The sequence below is a fragment of the Manis javanica genome, chromosome 15 (assembly GCF_040802235.1).
Source record: "Manis javanica isolate MJ-LG chromosome 15, MJ_LKY, whole genome shotgun sequence".
In the NCBI taxonomy this organism is placed as follows: Eukaryota; Metazoa; Chordata; class Mammalia; order Pholidota; family Manidae; genus Manis; species Manis javanica.
The window spans coordinates 51,564,619-51,587,667 of record NC_133170.1 but is presented as its reverse complement, the minus strand read 5'-3'; the positions used below and the strand labels follow the sequence as shown (position 1 = coordinate 51,587,667).

The 23,049-nt window shown below is 44.5% G+C and overlaps 2 protein-coding genes across 4 annotated transcripts in view; one reads left to right on the top strand and one right to left on the bottom strand.

Annotated features, from left to right (window-relative positions):
- RBMS3 (RNA binding motif single stranded interacting protein 3) overlaps nt 1–23,049 on the bottom strand; it is a 1,487,986-nt gene that overhangs the window by 1,293,775 nt on the left and 171,162 nt on the right. For both annotated transcript variants that reach the window (XM_073222890.1, XM_073222891.1), the window contains 2 exons: nt 4,068–4,376; nt 2,969–3,231 (listed from right to left, as the gene is read on the bottom strand). In XM_073222890.1, the coding sequence (XP_073078991.1) occupies nt 2,969–3,231; nt 4,068–4,376 (572 nt within the window). The remainder of the gene's footprint in view (nt 1–2,968; nt 3,232–4,067; nt 4,377–23,049) is intronic.
- On the top strand, nt 3,243–20,469 carry LOC118970574 (uncharacterized). 2 transcript variants are annotated; one of them, XR_012125605.1, is made up of 3 exons: nt 3,243–3,717; nt 5,471–5,608; nt 20,001–20,469. XR_012125605.1 is itself a non-coding variant. In XM_073222892.1 (2 exons), coding segments are annotated over exons 1-2 (414 nt in total). In that variant the 5' UTR covers nt 3,243–3,305; the 3' UTR covers nt 5,473–5,789. The 2 variants fall into 2 exon arrangements, 1 of the variants encoding a protein (XP_073078993.1); XM_073222892.1 differs by lacking the exon at nt 20,001–20,469 and having other exon boundaries at nt 5,471–5,789.

The window sequence follows — 23,049 nt, the reverse complement described above, 5'->3', positions numbered from 1 at the left end:
CCCTCTCAAGGACAGTGATCATTTCATCTTCAACTGTAAGATTCGAAGAAAAGAATTTTGTCTAGTATGGAAAACCTCTTTCCAGATAGGAGGAAGAACTCTTTGAGGTAATGGGTCAGGAGATAGCTCACTAAGTCCCCAAAGGGGGTCACGGCATTGTTTACGGACGTGATTGCTTTTTGTAACGGTTTAATATGAACCTGCCTTAAAGCACAGAGCAGGAAGAGACGGTCAGTGTGGGGTCTTCTCCAATTTGTGGAATCAAATATATAGCATATATACCAAGAGTAGTTGCTGCAGAGGAATCAGGCATTGTTGTTCGAGGAACAGAAAGCACCAGTTATGTCATGGAACTCTGGTGTAAAAAATATCCCTTGACTGATCCAGTTTTCTAACCTTTCTTTCTAGCTCAGAGACTTTCTGAGAATGTATGACCATGAACCTGCAATTTAGGAGACAAGCTGATCTGGCACTAAGTGATTTCTTTTCCAGCAAGACAACTGCAGTGAATTCATGAGAAAATAAATTATGGCCCCAAACCAGAATCTGGAAAAAAATGCCATTATTCCCTGAACACTTCTTTGATAGGTGGGGGAGGAGTGGTAATATCCACTGACATCCTCTTATAGTACCCTGGCTTGGGATAAGTAAATAATATAATATCCAAAATTCCTGTTTTATTACTCTCATGAGTGAAAAGAAAACATAATAGTTCAGTACTTTACATTTGCACATTACTGTGTTTAAATCCTAAGGTGATCATGTCCCCACCTCACCCCAAACAGCTTGGCGAAACCCCATTCCACTTTATCCCACTTTGTCTTCCATTTATATTTTAGTAGAATAATTTGGTCAGACACCCAAAGGCCTTCCCACTAATGAAACCAGGATTTGCTAAGAAAAGTCCATTTACAACTTGCCTTACTATCCATCAAAGACAAAAAGAGTTATTCAAGTCTGAAACACACAGCAGCTGTTCTCAAACTCTTAGAAGAACCAGCCGCAGGGTACCAGAGACAAGCAAAGGGTTAACACAGCTGATTTCTGGGTTAAGAGAGGCTGCAACATCATTTTTTAACACACACACCTGGAGGGGGAAAAAGTACTATTTTGTTTCCACCCCAAGAAATTGCAGACAAACATAAACCAAATCACATCAGTGGAATACTGTAATCTGAACATGCTAATTAACGATATGTAATCAACCCGCTTTCAGCCCTCTCTTTACCTGCTGTAATATTTGTAGGGTATTGCCTTCCTCCTGCCTCCCAACCAGGAGAACATCAGACAGTCTGCATGGTGCATCAAAGAGAAACAAATAAGCATAGATTTTTTGCTGATGGCAGGAATTTCTCATGCTCACGGCATATGAACCAATGATATGGAAATGGCAGCACCAGCTGTATATTTTAATTATTCCCCATACCCATTTTGCAAAAGACAATTATTCAACTAGGTAATATGATGCTCAGTTATGGTTATTTCATACAACTGAGTGCAGACAGTCATTTAAAGTAGTAAATATGCAGTCGTAACAGAATTAAATATTCATGAAATCAAAAGCAACTGCAAAGTCGAGGATATCAGAATATTAAAATTCATCATAGTTTTTACAAGGTAAATCTTGTATGTATTTGTAAGGCTCCCCAGTCCCATCTAGAGTGTGTTCAAATTCCAGTTCCTCAGTCGACTGCCATTTAAATTACAATATTGATTTTGGTAGATAAACAACAATTTCAATCCTCAGCTCAGTTTCAAAATGCAAAACAGTTTTGAACATTCGCAAATACCACCTTGTTAAGGGAGCCTGTCTCCAGATACACACAGCGACACTCAATGTGATCTCGACACGTTTCAGGTATTTGTTTAATCCTCTAGTGCCTTCGGAGAGGTCCAACAGAAACCGGAGCAGTCTCCTAGAAGACGCACTCATGCAATTCTTTTCTCACCAGAAATGGCTGTCTTCCCACACCTCCTCAGGTGAGCAAAAGGGAGAAAGTGCACTGACTGACCCTTCTTGGGTTCCACTACTCTGATTTGCCGAACCAACTTTTCCCCAACATTAGCAGCCAGTTTCAAAATGTATTAACAACTACATGTGTACACTTCACACAAACGCAGCTGAACAGCTCTAGCTTTCAAACCTGAACTCCAAGCGTGCATGGAGAAGGAAGGCTGTGCTCAGAGACAAAGCTGTAATAAATACACTCTAATCACATTACCAAGGCATTATTTTCTCGGCATTTCCTCTACAATTTTCTCAACGGAAGAGACACCAGCACCAGGGAATGGCATTTGAGCCATTTCTTCCTGGAATCCAATTACCTGAAGAACCCCTCTCTCCACAGTAAGGAGCAGCTATCCCTGGTCTACAATGACACAGCAGGGCTCCTCTGCTGCCAGGCACTTGTCCCTGCCCTCCAGCGGGGGTGCTGCCCGCGGAAAAGGAGAACCTCGGGCTTAGAGCGCCGGGAAAGCACTGTTCTCCGTTCCTGCTCTCCATTAAGCAAATGAGCCAAACTTCGCTCCCACTGTTGTCATCTTTAGGTTGATGTCACCTGCCTCCGAGGAGTCTAGAAGCCGCTGGGCAGCTCCTGAAGACATGCTTCCCTTGACCTAGATCCCCCAAACAAGCCTCGGTTACACGGCGCGCGCGAGCAGACGTCTCTGCACGCCGCTCTCCTGAGGCGCCGGGCTCTACCCTGGGCAGCACACCGCCTGTGCCACAAGACTTTGCTCTGCACACACAGACGAATACGGAAACCAGACTTCTGCACACCCTTCCCGTTCAGAAAGTCACTGTCCCTCTTCGGTCCCTTTGGACCTCACGCCGTCCCCACATCTGCAGCCCCCACCACCACACACGCGAGGGAAGGGGTGGGGGCAGCAGAGAGGTTAAAGTGACAGCCACTACTAGAGCTCCTGGTTTTGTGCAAAAGGTGTCACAGCTCCGACACTGTGGACCTACCTTGCTCTCCCCCTTCTCGCTGTGGGGTCGCGCCTCGGGATCGTCGCTGTCCTCAGCGCCCGCACTCTCGCCGGGCGGGTCATCCTGAGCCAGCTGCTGCGGCGGCGGCGGCTGCGGCTGGTGCTGGGGCCGGGGCCGGGGCCGGGGTTGGGGCTGGGGCGGCGGTGGCGGCGCCGGGCAGGCTCCGCCAGCCCCCTGGGAGCGGGGGATGGGCTCCGAGCGCGGAGAAACTCCCTCAACATCCATCTCCATCTTCCCATTCACTGGAGGGCAAGACAAAAGCGGAGCGGGGACTTGGCAGCGGCGCCCGGCGGCTCCTCAGCTGCCCGTGGCACGCATGGCTCGCCGAGGAGCGGCCGCCTCCCGCGCGCCCTCCCTCCTGCCACCCGTCGCCCGCTCCCCGCCGCTCCGCTACTGCTCGGCTCGGGCACCGGCGGCGTCTGGGCCAGGGCGCGCGAGGCGCGGTGGCCGCGCGTCCTTGGAGCGGTGGCCTTCAGGCGCCCCCGGCAGTCCCGCTAAGCGGAGCGCATCCCGGCGGCGGCGGCGGCGCCTCCCAGCCGCGCGCCCAGCGCCGGGCGGCTTGGGGACTTGCTCTCCCGCCCGGCCTCCCGATTCTCGGGGCTCTCCGGCCTTTCCTGGGGGCCCTCGGCGTTTCCCCTCCTCGCCAACCTTCCGAACAAAGTTACTGAAGAACAAACCGGATGGCCGGGCTTTGCAGGACGCACTGCCCGGCGGAGACAACGTCAGGTGTAAGTGAATCCGCCGTCCCCGCCGGCGGGCCAGGCGCCGGCCCCCCTCCCCTGCCCGCTCCCCGCCGCGCCGGAGCCGAGGAGGGCGGTTCTCCGACCTGGGAGCGAGGTGGCGGCGAGGCCGGGAAGGAGGGGAGCGTGCGCGAGGGCCAGGGGCTGGCGCGCCCACCCACCCCACCGCCCGCCTCCCCCTCTCGCAGCGAGCGCGTCGCGGGGTCGCTCCCCGGGGCGTGCGCGTGGGTGTCGGAGCCCCGCGCCCCGGTCTGCTCGGCCGCCCGCCGCCCCGCGCCGCACGGCGAGACCCGGGAACTGGAGGGAAGAGGCGGCGGCCACCCTGGCAGGAAACGCACCTACCCTCGCCTGCCGCCCGACCGTGGGCCGGACCCGGGAAGGGGTGGGGCCCCGCGCGGAGGGCGAGGCCGCGAGGCTCGCCGCGCGCCCGAGTTCGGCGTAAAGGTCGGCGGTGGAGGGTCGGTGGGGGAGACGGAGGGGGAAGCGAGCAGCCGCTGCCAGGCATTTACTGCCACGGGCTCCCGGGTGGGCGCCAGCCCGGCGGCGCCGCTCCCGCGTGGCCGGCGCTCGGCGCTGGAGGGGCGTCCTCAGCAGGGCAGCTCTCCCGGGGCTCCGGCGGTGACCCTCGGCCAGGCGGCGAGCTGCGTCTATAAATACAGACAGAGATGACAAGGGTGGACTCGGAAATTCTCAAATTGGGGCTCACCGACAGTCAGGTGATCAGGATGACTTCTAAATTTAACACCACTTGGTCCCGGGGAGTAGCTTACAACTTCACGAGAGCTGCTGCAACTCTGCACGGCCAGGAAGGATCTTCCAGCAGCTCTGGAGAGAAACAGCGGGTCACGCAGAACCTGTTTAATATTAAATAGAGCCCATTGTTCTGGGCTTGGAGTTCCATAATGCCCCCAAATGGATCAGCAGATAAATGAACTATTCATGCACTTCTTAGCAGAGTGGCTTTTTCCCCCTAACATATAATGTATCACAGATAACGCTTGCCTAATGAAACCAGAAAATTGCATTGTTTGTGACTGTTTTGCATTTCCTTAAAGATAACTTTTACATATCAAGACATACTGTCCCAAGAGATGAGGTTACACAAGAACACATTATTAGGTCCCATCCTTCAATGCAATCTCTTAATCTGTTGACTCTGCCTGTGTGACAGAAATTAATTGCCACTTTAATCAGCGTAGACAGCCAATCTGGATAATACCATGTGAACATGCTTTTGGAAAGAGAAAAGTTTGGGAACTGAATACTCATTCTCTTCTTCTTCAACATTTTTACAAACTAGATGTCAAACTCATTTTCCAAATTGGGAACTAGTAACTAAAGTCACCTTGCGCCTTAGTCTGAAATTCACTATACTTTTTGAATGATACCATGACCCTTAGTCTGCAGTTCACTCTACTTTTTAAATGATCTAAGTACCAGCCAGGAAAATAAATACAGAGCTATCTGTGCCTCTAAAGAAGTTACTTATTCTCATTTCCTCTCCAGCACATTGTAATAAATCAATTCTTATAGTAGTTTTATAATCGTAAATTATAATCTGTGTCAAGTGGTTAGCCGAGGGTCCTAGTGCATGGTGAGCGCTCAGCAATCATTGCCGGCTGTGCTGAAGATAGTAAGGTGATAGAAATTCACGATGAGCACTCATCTGAGGAGAAGAAATTGCCAGTTTAATTAATCTTTTTATGTAAATTATTCCAAAAGATATTTGTTATTGTTGCAGAATGAAGCCCTTTCTGAAGGCAGGAAGAAACTCAATGGTGTTTTGTGCAAAAGAGTCTTGAATTTGGCAGATTTTCCTTTTCCAGTGTAGAAATAAAAATTACATGTCATTTCCAACAGGAGCTGGAATAGCTGACTGGTAAGTTATTGCTTCTGTAATGTGTTTGTGAACCTCTTTCAAGGCTTAAATGAAGATTAAATCAGAATAAAGATACAATACTTCAACTAGTTCTAAATTTAGGCATGTGCTTGTGAAGAAAGAGTCCTATTGTTAAATGCAAATATTTTTCCTTTCTCTACCCTTCTAGTTTTTGGGGACACAGAATTCTTTTTTTTTTTTTTTTGCATCTGTCATAAGTAAATATGAGCTCAGAAAAAAAAATATTACATTTCAAAACTGTTGATTGCACCTAATTATGCATGTAAATTGCTACTTCAAGCATGCAGACAGCTTGCAACATTTTGAAATTTTTGCCCTAGTAGTCATCTGAGGTATTTGTGTTACTATTTTGCTTTTGCCTTAAATGACTTCATTTCCCAATTAGCTTTCCATTAATGATGGGTCTATGAATAATTTTGACCTTTTGATGTCTCTCTTTAGATGATTCAAATGAGCAAATTAGCACTTTCAACAAAATCACCCTTCTTATTGTGCATACCAGACCTTCTGAGTTTTTGAGTCTTGAGAGTTTACAAAAAGGTATCATGGAAGAGTCATCCACCTCTTGCTAAACAAATTGTGGTCCCTCGACCATAGCATCTCTACACCTGATTACTGGAAATACAGAGTCTCAGGCCCCACCCCAGACTTACTGCATCAGAGTCTGGGTTTTAACAAGATCTCCAAGTGATTGCTACCACATTCAAGTTTGAGAGGTACTGCTCTCACATCTGCATCACAGAGTTGGCCTTTCTACATTAAGATTCTTTGGCACTGTTTCTCTAAAATACTCCTTGGAAGGACTATTAGAAAAAAACCGTCTTAGAAACTTTTTTTGTAAAGACACTATAGCTCCTTCCTTCACCTCCCAATCTTAACGTTGCAGAATGAAAAGTTACATAAATTAAGAATATATCTACGTTGTTTATAGGTGGTAATGAATTGGAAGTACACGATTTTCTAAATTCAAAAGGCATTAAAGTGAAAAGGGAATAGCACTTTATCTCAAATAATAAGTTTTATACAAAGGTGGGATTGGTTCCTAAAAAACTTGATTATTCTTGACCTACTTGAAATATGAAAGTCCAGTTTCTGCCCTGCTAGGAGTGTTGATACCTTCTGTTACCATACAAGCAGAAACCACCAGCCTGTGTCTCTGCAATAATAAAACTTCAGTAATTTGGCATAAGTATGGATTAAATTTTTATGCCCCAATATTTTTAGGAACTAACAGAACTTGTTAAGGAATTTCTTTAAAGCACATAAAGGTAGATAGATACAACATTAACTTAAAGGCTACCTAGTGCAGTAGTCCCTACCTTCACTGTGCATGAAATCACCTGGGGATTGTTGTTGAAATGCAGATTGTAACTCAGCACGACAGGGTGTGGGCCAGAGAATCTGCATTTCTAACAAACTTCCAGGTGAAACCAGCCCTTCTGGTCCTCAGACCTAACAAACTGGCTTTATTACTATCAATGGTTCTCAGATTTTAATCACTTTAGGTGAGTGATCTCTTGGGGATTTTTTTAGTCTTCAGTGCCCAGAATATACCCCAAATAATTAAATTAAATCCAAATTGTTAGGCATCAGTAGTTTTTAAACCTCCCCTGGTGATTACAAAGTGTAGCCAGGATTGAGAACCAGTGCTGCAAATCAGTGATTTCTCCAAGTGTGGTCCCCAGACCAGGAGCAGTGTCACTTGGAAGCCACATAGGGACACTGCCTCTCAGGCCTCACCCAAGACCTGCCAAATCAGTATCTGCACCTTCAGAGCTCCAGGTGATACGATATACGATACATATGCACATTTAAAATTTTCAAGGCGCAGCTGTAGTCTCATTGCAACTCCTTCATCTCTTGGCTCCATAGGGACCTACACCCTTTCTGAGAAGCTTGTAGAGCTCTTATGGATAATGTTCCAGCTGATGTGGATAACACAAGCATCCCTACCCATTGTAAAACTTCTATGGTTTTCATACTTCTCACAGTGATAGAAATGTTCTGTATCTGTTTTGTTCAGTAAGTAGCCTCCAGCCACAGGTAGCTGGCACATGAATTGTGGCTAATGTGACTGAGAAACTTTTCATTTTACTTCATTTTAACAGCTGTAAATTTAAATAGCCTCATGTGGTTATTGGCTCCATAGTGGACAGGGCATCTCCAGAGTAATCATCCTTCCTCTTGATCAACCCTTATTCAAACCCCCAGGTTGAACCCAGGCCCCCCCTGCTCAGCTTTTGTACTTATTAATCCCCAGTGATGCACCAGGATGAAAAACATCTGCTCTGCCACCTCATTTACATAATAAGTAACATTATGCTTATTATTTTGAATGAGAGGAGTTCAACTTGAATTAAATGCCACCAAAAGTTGTCAAAACCTTTTTCACAGTATTCATAATTACGTAGCTTTAATTTCACAGCCTTTTCAAACGTCAGCACACGTGGGTGCGTGTGGAACTGCCTTAAGAAAAAGACAAAAGCCTGCAAATGGCTTCAGGGTAGAAGACACATAAAGACACCCCTCCCCCAGCATCGTCTTCTTGATACATAATGGAAAGTTGCATAAATTAAGAGTGCATCTATGTTAAAGATAAATATCAAAACTGGAAGAGTCCTTTCAAATTGGAAGATGAGTACAGAACAAAGGAGGGATCAAGGAGTTAGGGTGCCCGAAGGCAGCAATGAAATTCAAAACAGAATCACAATCAACAATTACCTGGAATAAAAATGTCCAATCTGTAAGAATGATGGAATGGAATGGGATGAGATAAAACAAAAATACTCATGATTTGAAGACAGGCACCAGCCCCCTGAGTCTTCCCTTCTCCAAGGTGAGAAAGACAACAGCAGCCACCATTAGAGTAGCACTGCCTACCAGCCAGTAAGTGCAATGACCCATTACCTCTGGCAATCCTCTGGGACTGGGGTATTAGGAAAGAGATCATTCAGGGAGCATTATCTGAACTGACACATCTCAGAATATAAATAAGCAAATCCCTCCTTGAGAGGGAAGAGGACAGTGTTAAAGCCAGACCTTTCCTTTGACTGAAAAGGATGTGTGTCATATCTAAGCTGAATTCGCCACAGCCTATCTTACAAAAGGAGGCTGACACTGGGAAAATATTTCATCAGGTCCTGTGCTTTGCCCGGCTGCTGACTTGGTGCCATGTGATCCAAGATTATGCCCACAAAGAAATGTGTAGCTAAGGGCAACAGCCTCCGTTCTGAGGATGGTCACTTCTTAGCAACTGAAACCAATAAATAGACTGCCATTGTCCCCAGCCAAGAAACACCAAGGGCCGACAGGATGATTTTAGGAGGTTGGTCTGGAGCTCAGAGGCCACTGAAACCTCATCCTTACTCGCATGCAGGCATCTTCAGACACCCTCACCCAGGCTCTCCTTGTCTTCAGAAAGTAAGAGCAAATTTCTTCACAATCCACATCAATCCTCCTCGGAAGGGAGAGGCAGAGTGAAGAAGAAGTAAGAAAATATTGACTTCCCTTGAGAGACTAAAAAGGCCAAACCCAGTTCTACATCTATACAACATTGCTGACATCCCATGCCTGACAATGCAGCTTATTAACTAAGTCATGAGCCCTAATCATTCCAGGCAATGTTAAGAGGATGTCCCTGCCCTTCACTTGTATAAGCATATTTGTTTCCTGGCTAAATTTAAAGGTATAGTTTATGGACACAAGGATTCCCAGGGATTCTGACCTTTAACTCTAGGTCTACAGAAAATATTCCAGAACATTGCATTTTCCCCAGGCAAGACTGGAGCAGTCTGCCTAATGAGAGAGCCTGTTTGGCCTCCTGAATCTTATACAGAATGCTTCAGCTTTGCTGAGCTGGTTCTAGACTTGATTGGTACCAAAATATCACCTTTATAACTGAGAAGGTCTAGATCGGAGGAGGTAGCTTGTTTTTGTAGGCAAATGGCCTTCCTATTTCTGAACACCAGGATCAGGCAGCCAAATGCACTTGTTGACAGCTGCTTGGGGCAGCATGCACCCTGCAGGCAGCGAGCTCCCAGAGGGTAAAAGGGAGAGGCCAGTAAGGTCAGTTCATTCCTCCCAAGTTCACTGGGCAGGTAGACACCTCTCCTCAGGCAGAGAGAGGCAAAGAGTAGAGAGATGTCAGGAGACATCTTGAACTCCCTACACATGGAAAGAAACATCAGAAGGGGAAAAGAAGTGTTAATCCCCCAAACAAATCCTGTTCCAGTATCAGCCCTACATCCATGTCCCATGTCCCTATCCCCTACTGCATTAGGGGAGGAATCTGGGAGCCTGCCCTCGAAAGTTCCACTTCCAGCCTTTTGTGTCCATGTGGTGGCCCTCTATGCTCACCAGGCCAGAGTCAGCTCAACGAGCCGTACTTCCCTCAACTGTAGAACTAACCCACTGGGTTTCAGACATCGTTGGTCAGAATTAACATTCCTCGTACAAAGCTGTCAAGAATTAAGCTCCTGACCTGGCTCTCATTAGCATCATGCTCTTATCAACTGAGCAAACTAGACATTTTACGGAGGCATAAAGCCTACAGAGGCGGTGTTCTAGCAAGAGCCTTTTATCTCACAAGTGCCTAATAAATATTGCATTTTCATAATTTGGCTTTTTAAACCAAAAATGATCTTTCAGTCCCTCATCTAGTATATTTTACAAGACCCACCTAATACAGTGCTTTGCACATGGTGGGAACTAAATAAATGGTTGAGAATGAATATTAAAAGCCTTTCATATGAAGGCTTAGAAATGTCTTTGCATCTCATCTTGGAAAATTTGGTCTCCAAAAAAGAAAAACAAGCATAGGCTCTTTGGAAACTAGGTTTCCATGACAGACTTGCTGTGGTCACATTTGTATCAATGTCACTGAACAGTGGTAGCAGGGTAAGTAGCTGGCATCTTGTACAAGTACTTTGCATCTCCATTTCCTTTTTTATGAATTGAGGCACATATTATTCCTTTCTGTTCAAAGACTCTGAGATAACAACACCAGATGTTTTCTGGCCATGTAACTATACACTGAAAGCATTCAAAAAACAGGTGAGGGTGAGAAGCCCTCAGTAGTTTGTACTGTCTGCCTTCACTTTCATCCACTAAATGGCAAACCTCTTCTCCTCTTTCTAGATATGGCTACTGGTCTCCTGGTCATTATGTCTTTTATCTGTACACTTCGCTTCTCACTTTGGAGCCAGAGTTTAAGCAACATGTACAACTCCAGTAATCATCAGGGGAGATGTTTTGGAAAACCAGGAGTTTAAATCTAAATATAAACACACAGGAAACAATCTACAGAGCCAGAAATAAACATAATACTAAATGAGCTGTAGGAAAAACCAGAGGAGTGTGGGTGAGGAGCTGCAAGATTCACCTGGATGTGTTTCCAGAGAAAAGAAAAGGATCACTACAGGGGGGAAATTGAAACTTCTTTGGGTGTTATACACCTTTTTAATACAATAGTATTTTCATGTCCCTTAAGAATATTATGTGTGCCTAGAAATTAAGGCCTAAGTAAAAGCTGGCTGTTTGCTGCTTCTCTGTGCTCAGGCTTCCAGCCCTCTGCTCTGATGACACTTGTGTATGTGTCATTGGTCACCTCTCCACTGTCAAGGCCGATGCCTTTCCAGCTCTCAAGATTAGCTGGCTTTCTGTCCTGTATTTCACACCAACCTTCTCAAGAAGCTACTCAGTCCCTTCACATCCTCGATTGCCTCACTGTGCTTCCTACTTGTCTTTTCCTATCCATCTCCACATGACCTGTTCAACTGCACACATTCTTCCGAGAGGTCACAAGACTTCCCCTTCCTCATCTCTGAAAATAGTCTTCTCTGTCACTCACAAGAGAGATGACACACAGCACTAGGCATTTACATGCAGCAACTCTTTTAAATGTCCTAACCATTCTCTGCAGCAGCCATCACTAGCCCCATTTAATGCACAGAGAGACTGAGGTTCTGAAAGTCCAGGTAACGTGTCTAAAGCCACAACCCTGCTAGTAGCTGAACCAGAGATCTGCACCCAAGCCTGTCTGACTCAAATTCCCTGATCCTTTCATTCACCTATGAACATCCATTATCTCTTGCTGTGTAACAAACCACCCCAGAACTCAATGCCCTAAAACTATAGCCATTTGTGTTGCCTACACATCTGAGATGCAGACAGAGCTGGGTGGACATGACACGCCTCGGCTCCAGCAGGAACAGCTCGCCTGGGGCTGAAAGACTCCACCGAATGGCTCCTCACACCGTTGGCAAGAGGGTGCTGGCTGCTGGCTGGCAGCTCGGGGGCCTCAGTTCTTCTCTACATGGGTTTCTCCACAGCATGGTGACTGGGGAGATCCAAGAGCAAAGACCCTAATAGAAGGAGGCAGAAGTAGTAGGCATTGCTGTGATTCGTCAAATAGCATCATTTCTGCTATACTGTTTCAGTTGAGGCAAATGCAGAGGCCCAGCCACGTTCAAGGGGAGTGAAACAGACTCCACCAAGTGATGGGGAAACGGCAATGTACTAGAAGAGGGGTAGGACAGAATGAAACATCATGATTCCTCTGTAAATCCCATCTACAAAGATGACTTTCAAATCTTTATCTCCAAGCCTGACGTTTCTGAAGTCAGTTCCATAGTTCTGATTGTCTATTAAAATTGTCCCCAAACCAAATTTACAAAGCTCTTTATTAAAACCAAGTCTTACCTTATTTGTCAGTATTTACATTATCAGCACCAGCATTCCTAAACAGCTCATATGTGGCTTTGACTCCTCTTGTGCCCACCTCCCTACAGTCAATTTCTCGAACCTATTAATTCTACTTCATCAAAGAGTTCATTCACTCACACACACACACACACACACACACACACACACACAGTCTTTGCCCTCGAGATGTTTACAGGCTTGTGCAGAAGGAATAGACAAATCAGTAACAAGGTACAGTTGCTTTAAGTATTATATTCCAAATAAACTCAGGGGGCTGAGGTTGCAAAGAGCACTAACCTAGATGTGGGCACGTGAAGGGAGAGGGCAGTGAACTCTGATCCAAGCTTAAAGGAGTTTATTCCATCTGAGCTCGCACATTACAAACAGAAATCAAAACACAACTAAGTAGAATGCCATTTAGCTCCGGATGACTTTCAGTTGGTCTGCCAAGAGAGAGTCTCTGAAGCATTGAATGAGATCCAAAGCTAAACCTCTATTCAAATTTATTTCTCTATGGACTGTGAATGTGTCCAACCTATAGAAGGAAAATTAATTGAGATTAACCAGGATCACTGTGCATTGTAATGTTTGAAAGTCAATGTAGAGGGACTTTTAAATTTTTTACAGGAATTTGAGAGAGCCTTTTCACTGACAGGGAAAGAAACCATGCATGACGCCGCGTGCCGGTGTTTGCCAGCTCGCTCTCAGACCGATTCCTAACCGTGTCTGCTGTGTCCCCTGCACTGCTCGGTGTCACAGGAAGCTGCATTTCTGGCTCCCTTGCTAACTTGTCTCTACTTAGTTTAAGTTCATGGGAGGCACTAGTGGAAAACGGAAGAGTTCGAGGTGGGGAGAAGCGGGGGGTTTTCTTCCCCTGTCTGCCTTTGCTTATCCAGCGGCGGCTGCTTCTCCTCCTGCCGGACACACCCAGCTGTCTGGTTGGGCAGCAGCGCCCCCTGTGGTTACCACTCCCACCACACAGCCTCAGATTCCGGGATTAGTAAACACACCCTCCTCCCCGTGGCCTTCCAGCCCTAGAGATTGCTTTTGCTAATCTCTGGTGGTCTCAACCTCCTGCGGCTGGCATTCCATATGTGACCCATTCTATCACAACCCTTCCCGTTTGAAACATAAGAGTGGTACCCGATTTCCTGATTGGATCCTGGCTGATACACCTAGCTAGCTTATTTTAAAAATGAGTTTTAACTGTGATACAATACACATAACACAAAATTTACTGTCTCAATCATATTTTAGTGTGTAGCTCAGTGACACTAAGTACGGGCACACTGCCTTGCACCTATCGCCACTGTCCACCTCCGGAACTCCTCATTTGCAAAACTGAAACTCTATACCCATTAAACAACTCATTCCTGCCAAACCCCAGCCCCTGGCACCCACCACTTTACTGCCTGTCTATGGCTTTGACTGCGTCAGTTACCTCACATCATTGGAATCAAACACTACTTGTCTTTTTGTGATAGGTTTATTTAACTTAACAGAATGTCCTCAAGGTTCATCCATGTTGTAGCAAGTGTCGAATTTCCTTCCATTTTAAGATGGAATAATATTCCATTGCACGTAAATTCTGTATCTTGTTTATCCATTCATCAGCTGATGGACCCCTAGTTCTGAAAAATAATGTTGCTAAGAACACAGGTCCCTGGTTTCCATTCTTTTGGGTAACATCCAGACCTGGAATTGCTGCATCTTATGATCATTCCATTTTGAGTTGCTTAAAGAACCACCAGATTGTCTTCCACAGTGGCTGCCCCATTTTACATTCTCATCAACAGCACACAGAGGTTCTAATTGCCACATCCTTGCCCACACTGGGTGTTTCCTGTCTTTTTGATAGTAGCTATTCTCAGGGGTGTGCAGTGGCGTCTCACTGTGGTGTGGAGCTCCTCTTAATACTGGGCAGTGTACTTGGAGGGGCAAAAATCATTGACTCAGCCTTGTCTTCTAGTCACACGGTGAGCAGCGAGCAGGATTTCTGGCACTAAGCCTAATGCTGCTCTCTATTTCCACAACAAGTTAAGTACGAGCCTTAAGCACTCAATATCCAAGGCTCAGAGAGGATTTCAGTGTAAAACAGCCCTTCTTCAAATGCCACATCAGCCACTTCATGACCTTGGACAACTCAGCCCACCTCTCCCTCTTTCATCAGTTTTTTCATCATTACACTGTGAATAATAACTCCTGCCTTACATAGTTAGAAGAATTATATTTTCCCTACATATCTACTTATATTCCAGATTCTTAGTTTTAAATATTTGATGCCTCATAGCTTGCTAGCTTGTTTGCATAGTTAAAATCTCATATGCTTTTGTTGACAGAGTATCAATAAGAAGGACTGAAAATGTGGGCATGTTGCTTTCTCTGGTGGCTAAGTTTCAGAGAGGTGATTCATTAAGAGTGCAAGTCCCTGATGCCTGACAGTGGGATTTCAAATCCTAACTTATCAGCAGTAAGTGTGGGTGACATTGACAAATCACTAGATTATTAAATTTCTCTGAGTCTTAATTTTTCCATCTCCAAAATGGGTACAAATAATAGTTCCTACACCTTCGGGTTGTTGCAGGGATTAAGTGATAAAATTACCTTAACCTCTTGCTAATCACATTTATAAATATACATTAGGTATTATGAGACCCCACTTTAATTGCACATTGAAAATATTAACGAATCCACTCTTGAAAGATCCCTTGAAACCTTTTCATCCCATAGATGACATTCTAGTTTGGGAATATTAGGACACATGGATAAAGAACACTCCTCCGCAGTTTGCAGCCCTTGACTGCCTTTCCCAAACTCCGGGGTGCATAGTAACTCTCCATCAAGTTAGACAGCCTGCCTGCACAGGCTGGGCAAGCTCTAGGGACTGGGTCTTCTCTCAGTATGCTTATGTAGTGGAACTTCATGGCATTGTGCTTTTGGTGTAGTACAAGAAGTCAAAGTCTAGATTTTGATTAACAACCCAAAACAGGACCAACTGTGGTCTTCTTACAAGTACAGCACTTCTGCTCAGTAATAGTCCAAACTTATCAGCAGTGTCATGGGCCTGACTCGTTTTTCCCTAAAAACGTAAACCGTAATGTCTAATTCCCCCATTCATCCATTCATTTCACAAACCTTTCTTGAGGACCTCTGCCAGGCACTAAGAAAGAAACCAGAAATGCAGAAATGCAAACACAGCTCTGGCCCTCCAGGAGATCAGGAGGCTGAGAAGCGACACAAGGGGCTATGGGACCCCATGAGCATATAACTCAGTCTGAGGGGTATGGGAGGAGGTGGTGGTTGGGCTAAATCTGGAATGGTGAGGAGATATTAACAAGGAATGATAAAAGGGAGAGAATATGCTGCTCAAGGTAGAGGAAACAATGGAGGCAAGAAGGATGAAAGTTACATGGCACATTGCTGGAAACTCAAGTGTGTAAAGGACAAATGAGAGGTTGAGGTAGAGTTTGGACAGACCCAAGTCATGAAGACCCTTCTATGTCATGATAAGGAGTTGAGGAGTTAAAATATGCATTCTACAGGGGAATGATGGTGGTATTTTAAGCTGGAAATAAGAAGAGGAGGGAGGTTTCACTAACTGTAGGGAGAAGGATAAGAATAGAGGGCAAGGACACCAACTAGGACACCGTAGCAGAACCAAGGGACACAGAACCAAGAAATACAGATTTTGAATCAGTCAGTGGCCATAGAAAGGAAGCAAAAGCACTGAATTCTAAATTAGAATTAAAGCATGAGCAATAGGACTGGGTGAGTCATGAGACGGGGCCTGTTGCTCCTAATTAAAACTTCCAAGATCACTGAGCGAAGATATCTACCCTCTAAGCACGTGTGAGTACACCAGGCAAGGTGTCAAAAGAAGGCCAAAGTAAGAGCAAAAATATGTGTGCCATGTGGCAGTTAGATTTCAACCAAGGCTGACCTTTTACCATCAGCTATGCATTGGAATATCAGAGGCCAGAAAATTCTGTGGAATTACTATTGAGAAGAAAAAAGAAAAAAACCCCACACCTTTAATGTAGCACAAATTTTTGCTTCTATGTTTACAATGTTCCTCATTCTGAAAGTCCCCTTGAAACCAAGTGTGTGCTTTTCTGTACGAAACTTCAAATAGCCAGACTCAATCCACATTGTTCTTAAGCAACTCTTCACTTAACCATATCCAACCAAAGAGAGTCCATTGGCTCTGTTTTAAGTTATGGTCCCTCACCTCTTTGAGTAACCCACTCCAGTTCTTAAAACCCTTTCCATGATGAAAACCCTCCTCATAATGACTGTGACTCTTGTTTGGCCAGGTTAGTTGCTTTCCCCTCATGCTGTTTGGACAGTATTGAAGAATAGTTAATTGTACTAAATGCACACACTTTGATTTAACTGGATCTTATGAGTGGAAATGACTTCTCACTCAGAGATCAAGGCAAGGTGAACTACATTGAATATGATTTACTGAAAATTGCACTTCCCAGCTTCCATGGCTAACTCACCATTTATAAATAAATGAATTATTTTGGTTTGCAGTGGGAGGAAAAATGACCCTGAACACCAATTCCAGACTTAGCCTTATCTTCACATGGTCTTGCCTCACAGTTTGTATACATATTGAGAACAAGGCAATCATCTGGGGGTATGTAATTGAGAGAAAATCACTACTGCAGGACCTAACTGTTGTATGTTTTAGAGTAATTTCCAGGTCTTAGTAACCTGGATGATTAGTTGTTTCCATGGTCAAGTATTAGCCACATTTCGAGATGACAAGCTGGGCCAAGGGTAGTAGATGACTGGACTCCAAAGTCAAAGTGAAACAAAAAAAGGGGATCAGGAGTGACATGAGGGGCCCATTCAAGGCTGAAGCCAGAAATGACATATAAGTCATTTGTTTCAGTAAAGATGTTTTCATCTTCAAGTAACAATAAACCAACTCAAACTGTCCTAATAACAGGGTTATTAAACACTGTATAATTTTATTGTGTTGTGGAACTAAAATATCAAACAATAACATAACTCCCGGCACAGACCGATCAGGGCTTGAACTGTATTTCACTACTTTCTCTTGGCTGTATCCTCTGTTGCATCATCTTCATCCTTATGCTGGTTCCACTTACTCAGTTAATTTCATCACTTGCCCATCCATGAACTAACCACCATCGCCAACAAAATATGGAGCTCTGATTGAAGCAAGCCCATCGCGTCCTGCCTCTGGATCTGAGGTAGTGGCCAGTCCCACCAAATCACACGTCTGCCACAGCAGGAAAGCAGTAGAATAGATGCTAGAGAGGCCTCGGTGCCCACTCCGTACCCACTGAATCAGGGGTCAGTGAGGGCAGGAGGCTGAGGCCAGGGCAGAGGGAAGGAAAAGAACTGGAAAACAAAACAGTCATGGCACCATCATCAGACTCAATCCACTAGGCACAAGAGAACCTCACGCTGAAACAAGACCGAACTAAAATGATAGGTGATTATATTCTTCCTGCAGGGAAAGCAGAACTGCTCAGGGAGAAATGAAGCCAAGGCCTACATTCAGGATACTCACTTCCTGATTTCAATTATTAAGGAAAGAACAATGATGGTTATAATGCCAGATAGCTCACGGTAGAAAATCACTGCTCTAGAATAAGAAAGAGAGGCATTCATTCTCTCCCACAACTAATGAACTATTTAGTAAATGTCTACTCTTAAAGACAAGTAGAATGCTGAAATGCTAAATGTTTCATTAAATAAAACAACTTGTTTCCCAGGAGCTGCATTCTGTGTGATGACAGGATGTTCCAAGACTGACTGAGGCCTTTGATAGGAACAAGAAGTTTATATGTTGATGTTGAATAGCGAAAGGGAAGGGTCACAACGTCCAGAAAAGTGCCTTTTACAATTTATCAAGATCTCACTACAAACACTACTTGGTCCATTTTTGTTTATATCAAGAAAGTCTGTCTAAGAATATTTAAATTAGTAAATATTTTGCACAGTACTCATCAGGTAGTAGGTACTCAGTAAATGTTCATTGAATTAAAGTATTGAGCACCTCATAAGAAGTGTGACAGGCTCTATGGTAGTTGAGCAGCCCCTGTACATACCCCCAGGCATTCATCATCCCACACACAGTTGGCTTCTTACCGTAGCCTCTGATGCTCTGCTTGAGGCTGATGCTTAGTCCACAGGCAGCATAGGTTGGAGGTACTGGGCAGTTACTGTCTCCACAAGTAACTGTCAGCCACTGATGGATGGTAACGGGTAGATAAATGCCGCAGCTCCTTTTCCTGTCACATGAGACAGCTCTGAGGCATGTGCCATGCTGCCTCACAGAGGTCCTGAGTAGGACTGTGCCCCCATCACCAGCAGCACTAAATTGCTTAGTGATATGCACTTCATTGACTTCCTTCCCTTCCTTTACTCCTGTTCCTGCCTTCCTGCCTATGCTTCCTGGGATCACCCCCTAAATTAACTCCCTTTGCTTGCAACCTTGTCTCATGATTGGCTTCTGGAGGCACACATCCCAAGACAGTAGTCTTCCTAATAGCCACTCTCCTTTTCTTCCTGGCTATCAGGATCTTAATATTTTGGGGAGAAGCAGTAAGCCCAACCCCAGGAGATGGACTATCATTGGAATATGCCAGACATGACAATCCCCGTTTCTGCTTTTCTGGCTCAACTTGCAGCTACAAGGGGGGGTGGTATGATTACTTTAGCCAATGAGATTTGAGCACAAAACTAATGGAAATTTTCTGGAGAAGTTGTTGTTCTCTTGATAAAAAGTTATAGGTGCAACTGTTCCTCTTTTTGCCTTGAATGTGATCGTGGTGTTATGTGACATTTACCGCAGCAAAGAGATCCATAGCAAAGATTTTGCTGACCCCAACATAATCGGCCCACTGAAGCAACAAGAGCAATGGCCCATCTCTGAGACCTCTTGTTATGGAGGAGGTTAGAGCCCTATTTGTCCAAGTCGCCTCATTCAGTTTTCCGTTACATGCAGCCAAAAACAATCCTAACTGACACAAATACCTAGCACTGTGTCAAGGGATGAAAGAGATCAAGAAGGAGAAGCCCATGACTGTTTCTCTGGGGAGTGAAAACTAAGTTATAAGATAATTAGAAGCACGTTTATTAACTTTAAGATAATGGGCATAATGGTTTGTTCAAGCACAGGCTGGTCAGCTAGTTGGCACAGATTCAGGTGCTGAGGGGTGTTAAAGACTAAAGGGTCTTTTAGGTCCCTTTCACTCTCAAGTTTCTGTCATTCTCTTGCTGGAGGGCAGGAAAAAGTCAGAGTAAGATTCCCAACAAGGTTCAGGAGGAAGAGAAGAAAGAAATGAGCCTTGAAAGGTAGACAGAGTGTGAATAAAGTGAAATGAAGAGCATCACAATCAGAACGAGGGGTTGGAAACACATGCTGTAGGAATACTGACAACCTGGAAGCTCTAAACTTCAACACCCCCACCCCAAAAAATGAAGGGGCAATGCAGCCGCACAGGGTAAGTTTCAATGGAGATGGAGATGTAGATATATAATAGCCATTTCAGAAGAGCATTTTCAACTGGAATATCCGCTATGTCTGGATCCAGCTGATCTTGCTTTTAAACTTTCTTAGACATCTCAAAACCAGCTCAATGGATAATGACAGAAGTGTTACCCTCTGTTACACCACTCCCTGAAGATGAGAGTGGGATGTCATCAGGTGTGGGTGTCATCATGAAATGCCCAGTGGAAACGCAAGTGGACGAGACTGATGTGGTGGAATCCTAAGATAACTGGACACCTGGGAGAAGCCTGTTGTCATTGCTCGGCATTTACAGCACCTGCAATTCATTAGCTATTCCTTAACCAAACCCTGTGAACTGGATTCTTCTTTTAAAATGAAAAAACAGAAAGAGGGACAAGGGATAAACTCAAGTTAACTAAGAAATTTTTTCCATGGTAACGTACACAAATATTACCATGAGCCTGAAAGCTAAAGTTCTATAGTGGGAAGAAATACATGGCCCCTACTAAGTCTAACCAGGACTATTTGACTGTGTATAACAATGATAAAAAAAATAAAAACTACTGTTACTTTTTTGCAATATATTATAACATGTGTTACCTTAGTCAAGCTTCACAAAGAACCCAGGTGGTAGATAAGTTGAGTAAGATCATTTTTATGTCCCAGGCACTGCTCTCAGCATACCTTAGATGTACCAGTAACTCTCTATGACATAGATATTATTATTAGTCCCACTTTACATAGGAGGATAGTTAAGCACAGAGAGGTAACTATCTGTGTCAGTCAGGATTCAGTTAGGGGAGCAGAACCACCATGTGTATTTCGGGAACAAGAAAGGCATTAAAGCAATGAGAACTTACAAGACCGTGGGAAGAGCTAGAAAAGTAAAGGTCCAGAAAAGGGATGTTGAAGGACCAGAGGAAAGTCAGTGTCGGGGACCATGGCACGGGGGCATGAGTGGAACTGGTAGGCATACCCACAGCTAGGCTGGGAGCATAGTGGGGGCCGAGTATTTGGTGGAGGGCCTGAGCCCACAGCTGGTTGGTGGCCTGTAGTCCAAGACTTGGATGTGGAGTGGGGACAACGGGCAAGTGGAGCCCATGGGTTTATCTCTCATCACTGCTGTCTCTCTGATGGCTTTTTATCCCTGCAGTATAAATTTAGTTAGAATCCTTTTATCAAAAATCTACAAATTTAACTGAAACAAATATTTGCACACTTATATAAGAGGATATTCATTCAAAATCATTCATAAGCATAAAAACATGTTTCCTTTATTACAAACAATTAAAATAATAGGAAAAGGTTATAAGAGCTACCACCATCGATTTATTTAAGACTATTTAATGATATAGGGGGAAGGTTATCATGCAATATTAAAGAGAAAAGCAATTTGATGTTTGTATGTATATTATGCCAACCATGCAATTTTTATAAAATTGTTCACCACACACACACACACACAAAAAAAAAAAAAAAAAAAAAAACTGGAAGGAAATACACCAAAACCCAAGTGGGGCATGATGGATGTTGTTTCTTTTCTTCTTCCTATGTTATGTTTTTCTCTGAGTGGTTGTACAGTATTGATCTTAATTTTTTTGTCTGCTGATGTATGTGTGAGTGTATTGTGCCTTGTTACATAAGATATCTATAGTCCCTTACCAAAAAAACCCTCTCTTTTAAAAAAACAGATCATGCTCACTTATTAAAGAAGAGGAAAAGTTTTAAATCCTTTCTCATCAGCATTTCAAATGAGTTAAAGGGGCTTTGTTTGGAGGTCACAGCTGGTCCCTGTCCTGCCCTCAGTAATGCCATATTTCCCCCTTTAGAATAGTCAACCATGGTGTGTAGACCCTCAACCTCAAGCTAGGGGCCCCACTGCCTTCCAGGCCTCTCGCTGGCCTCCCCGCCCCACCCTCACATGCACAAGTGAGCTGACCAAGTCAGTGTGGAGGCTCTGGAGGGTTAGACAACTAAAGACTCGCCTTCTATTGGGGTCATGTTGGAATGTGGCTTGGCACTGCATTTTTAGGGGATAAAGGATGACGGCCTACTCTGGCTGGTCTTTCACTCTCACTCCTGCTCTCTCCTGGTATCCTAAAATTTCATCTTGTTTCACCAAAAAAGAATTCCCTATGATTTTCTAAGTCTGATGCCCATTATGCTGCTGGCCATGCCAGGACAGTTAAATATGGAACTGGCAAACATACAGGAAGCATACTCCTAGTTAGACTACCTGGGAAGTTGTCAATGGGTTGTTCCCACATTCGTTCACTGGAAACCCTGACATGTGCAGGGTGCCCAGGAGTGGGGAAAGAAGATCAAGAGATTCATGCCATCAAGCAGAGAAGTCTATCAGCATATGGCAGAGCCCTGGCCTCCCCTCCTGCCCACTGAGGAATGCTTGATAGGTAAGCATGAAGTTGTGTCAAAGTGTTATGGGCTGTTTCCTCTGTAGGAGTATGACTCTTACTTTCCATTGATCTGGAAATATAATTTCCAGTATGTTATTAGTTCTCTAACAATGAGATCCTCATCCAGTTTTAGAGTCTCTGCACAATGCCAGCTCAGTTTCTTACTGGGTAACTTGGAATAATACACATTTGGTGCAATTGGCTAAATCATTTTCATCCTGTTTCAGCAGGTTCCAATCATGGCAACCTAATCAATCTTCTGGCCATCTACATTAATCCTGAAAATGACCCAGATAATCTGATTGGCTGCAGTGCAGCCCAGTCACAATTTCCATCACACCATCTGGTGACTCTGTCTCCTCCAAGGGTACCCCAGAAGGACCATCTGTTTTGATATTCCTTGTGTCCCTCTGAAGGAGGCAAAGGTTGAGGCCAGCCACACACCAGCAAGTCATTCTCTTCCTGCCTTTGCATGAACCAAAGAAATCCTGAAATGCACTATAATTTAGCTAATCACATCCTGCAGAGCCTGCTTGGCATTCTCAGTGAACATATCGTAATATTCAGAATGCAAATTAAACTTTATGGGTGCCATAACCTTAGCCATTTATTGCAGCAGATTCCATAATTGCCTGGTGCTGCTAATACAGCCAAGACTACTTTGGCATTTTTTTTTTAACTTTTGCAGACAGAGGTGCCATGTTGATTAAGCAATCTGGGTGTTTCTTTGCACTGTTTCTTAAGCAAATGTATTAGTTAAGGTCCTTTTTCTTATAAGCAACCAGATTCAGTCTCAGCTGGAGATGGAC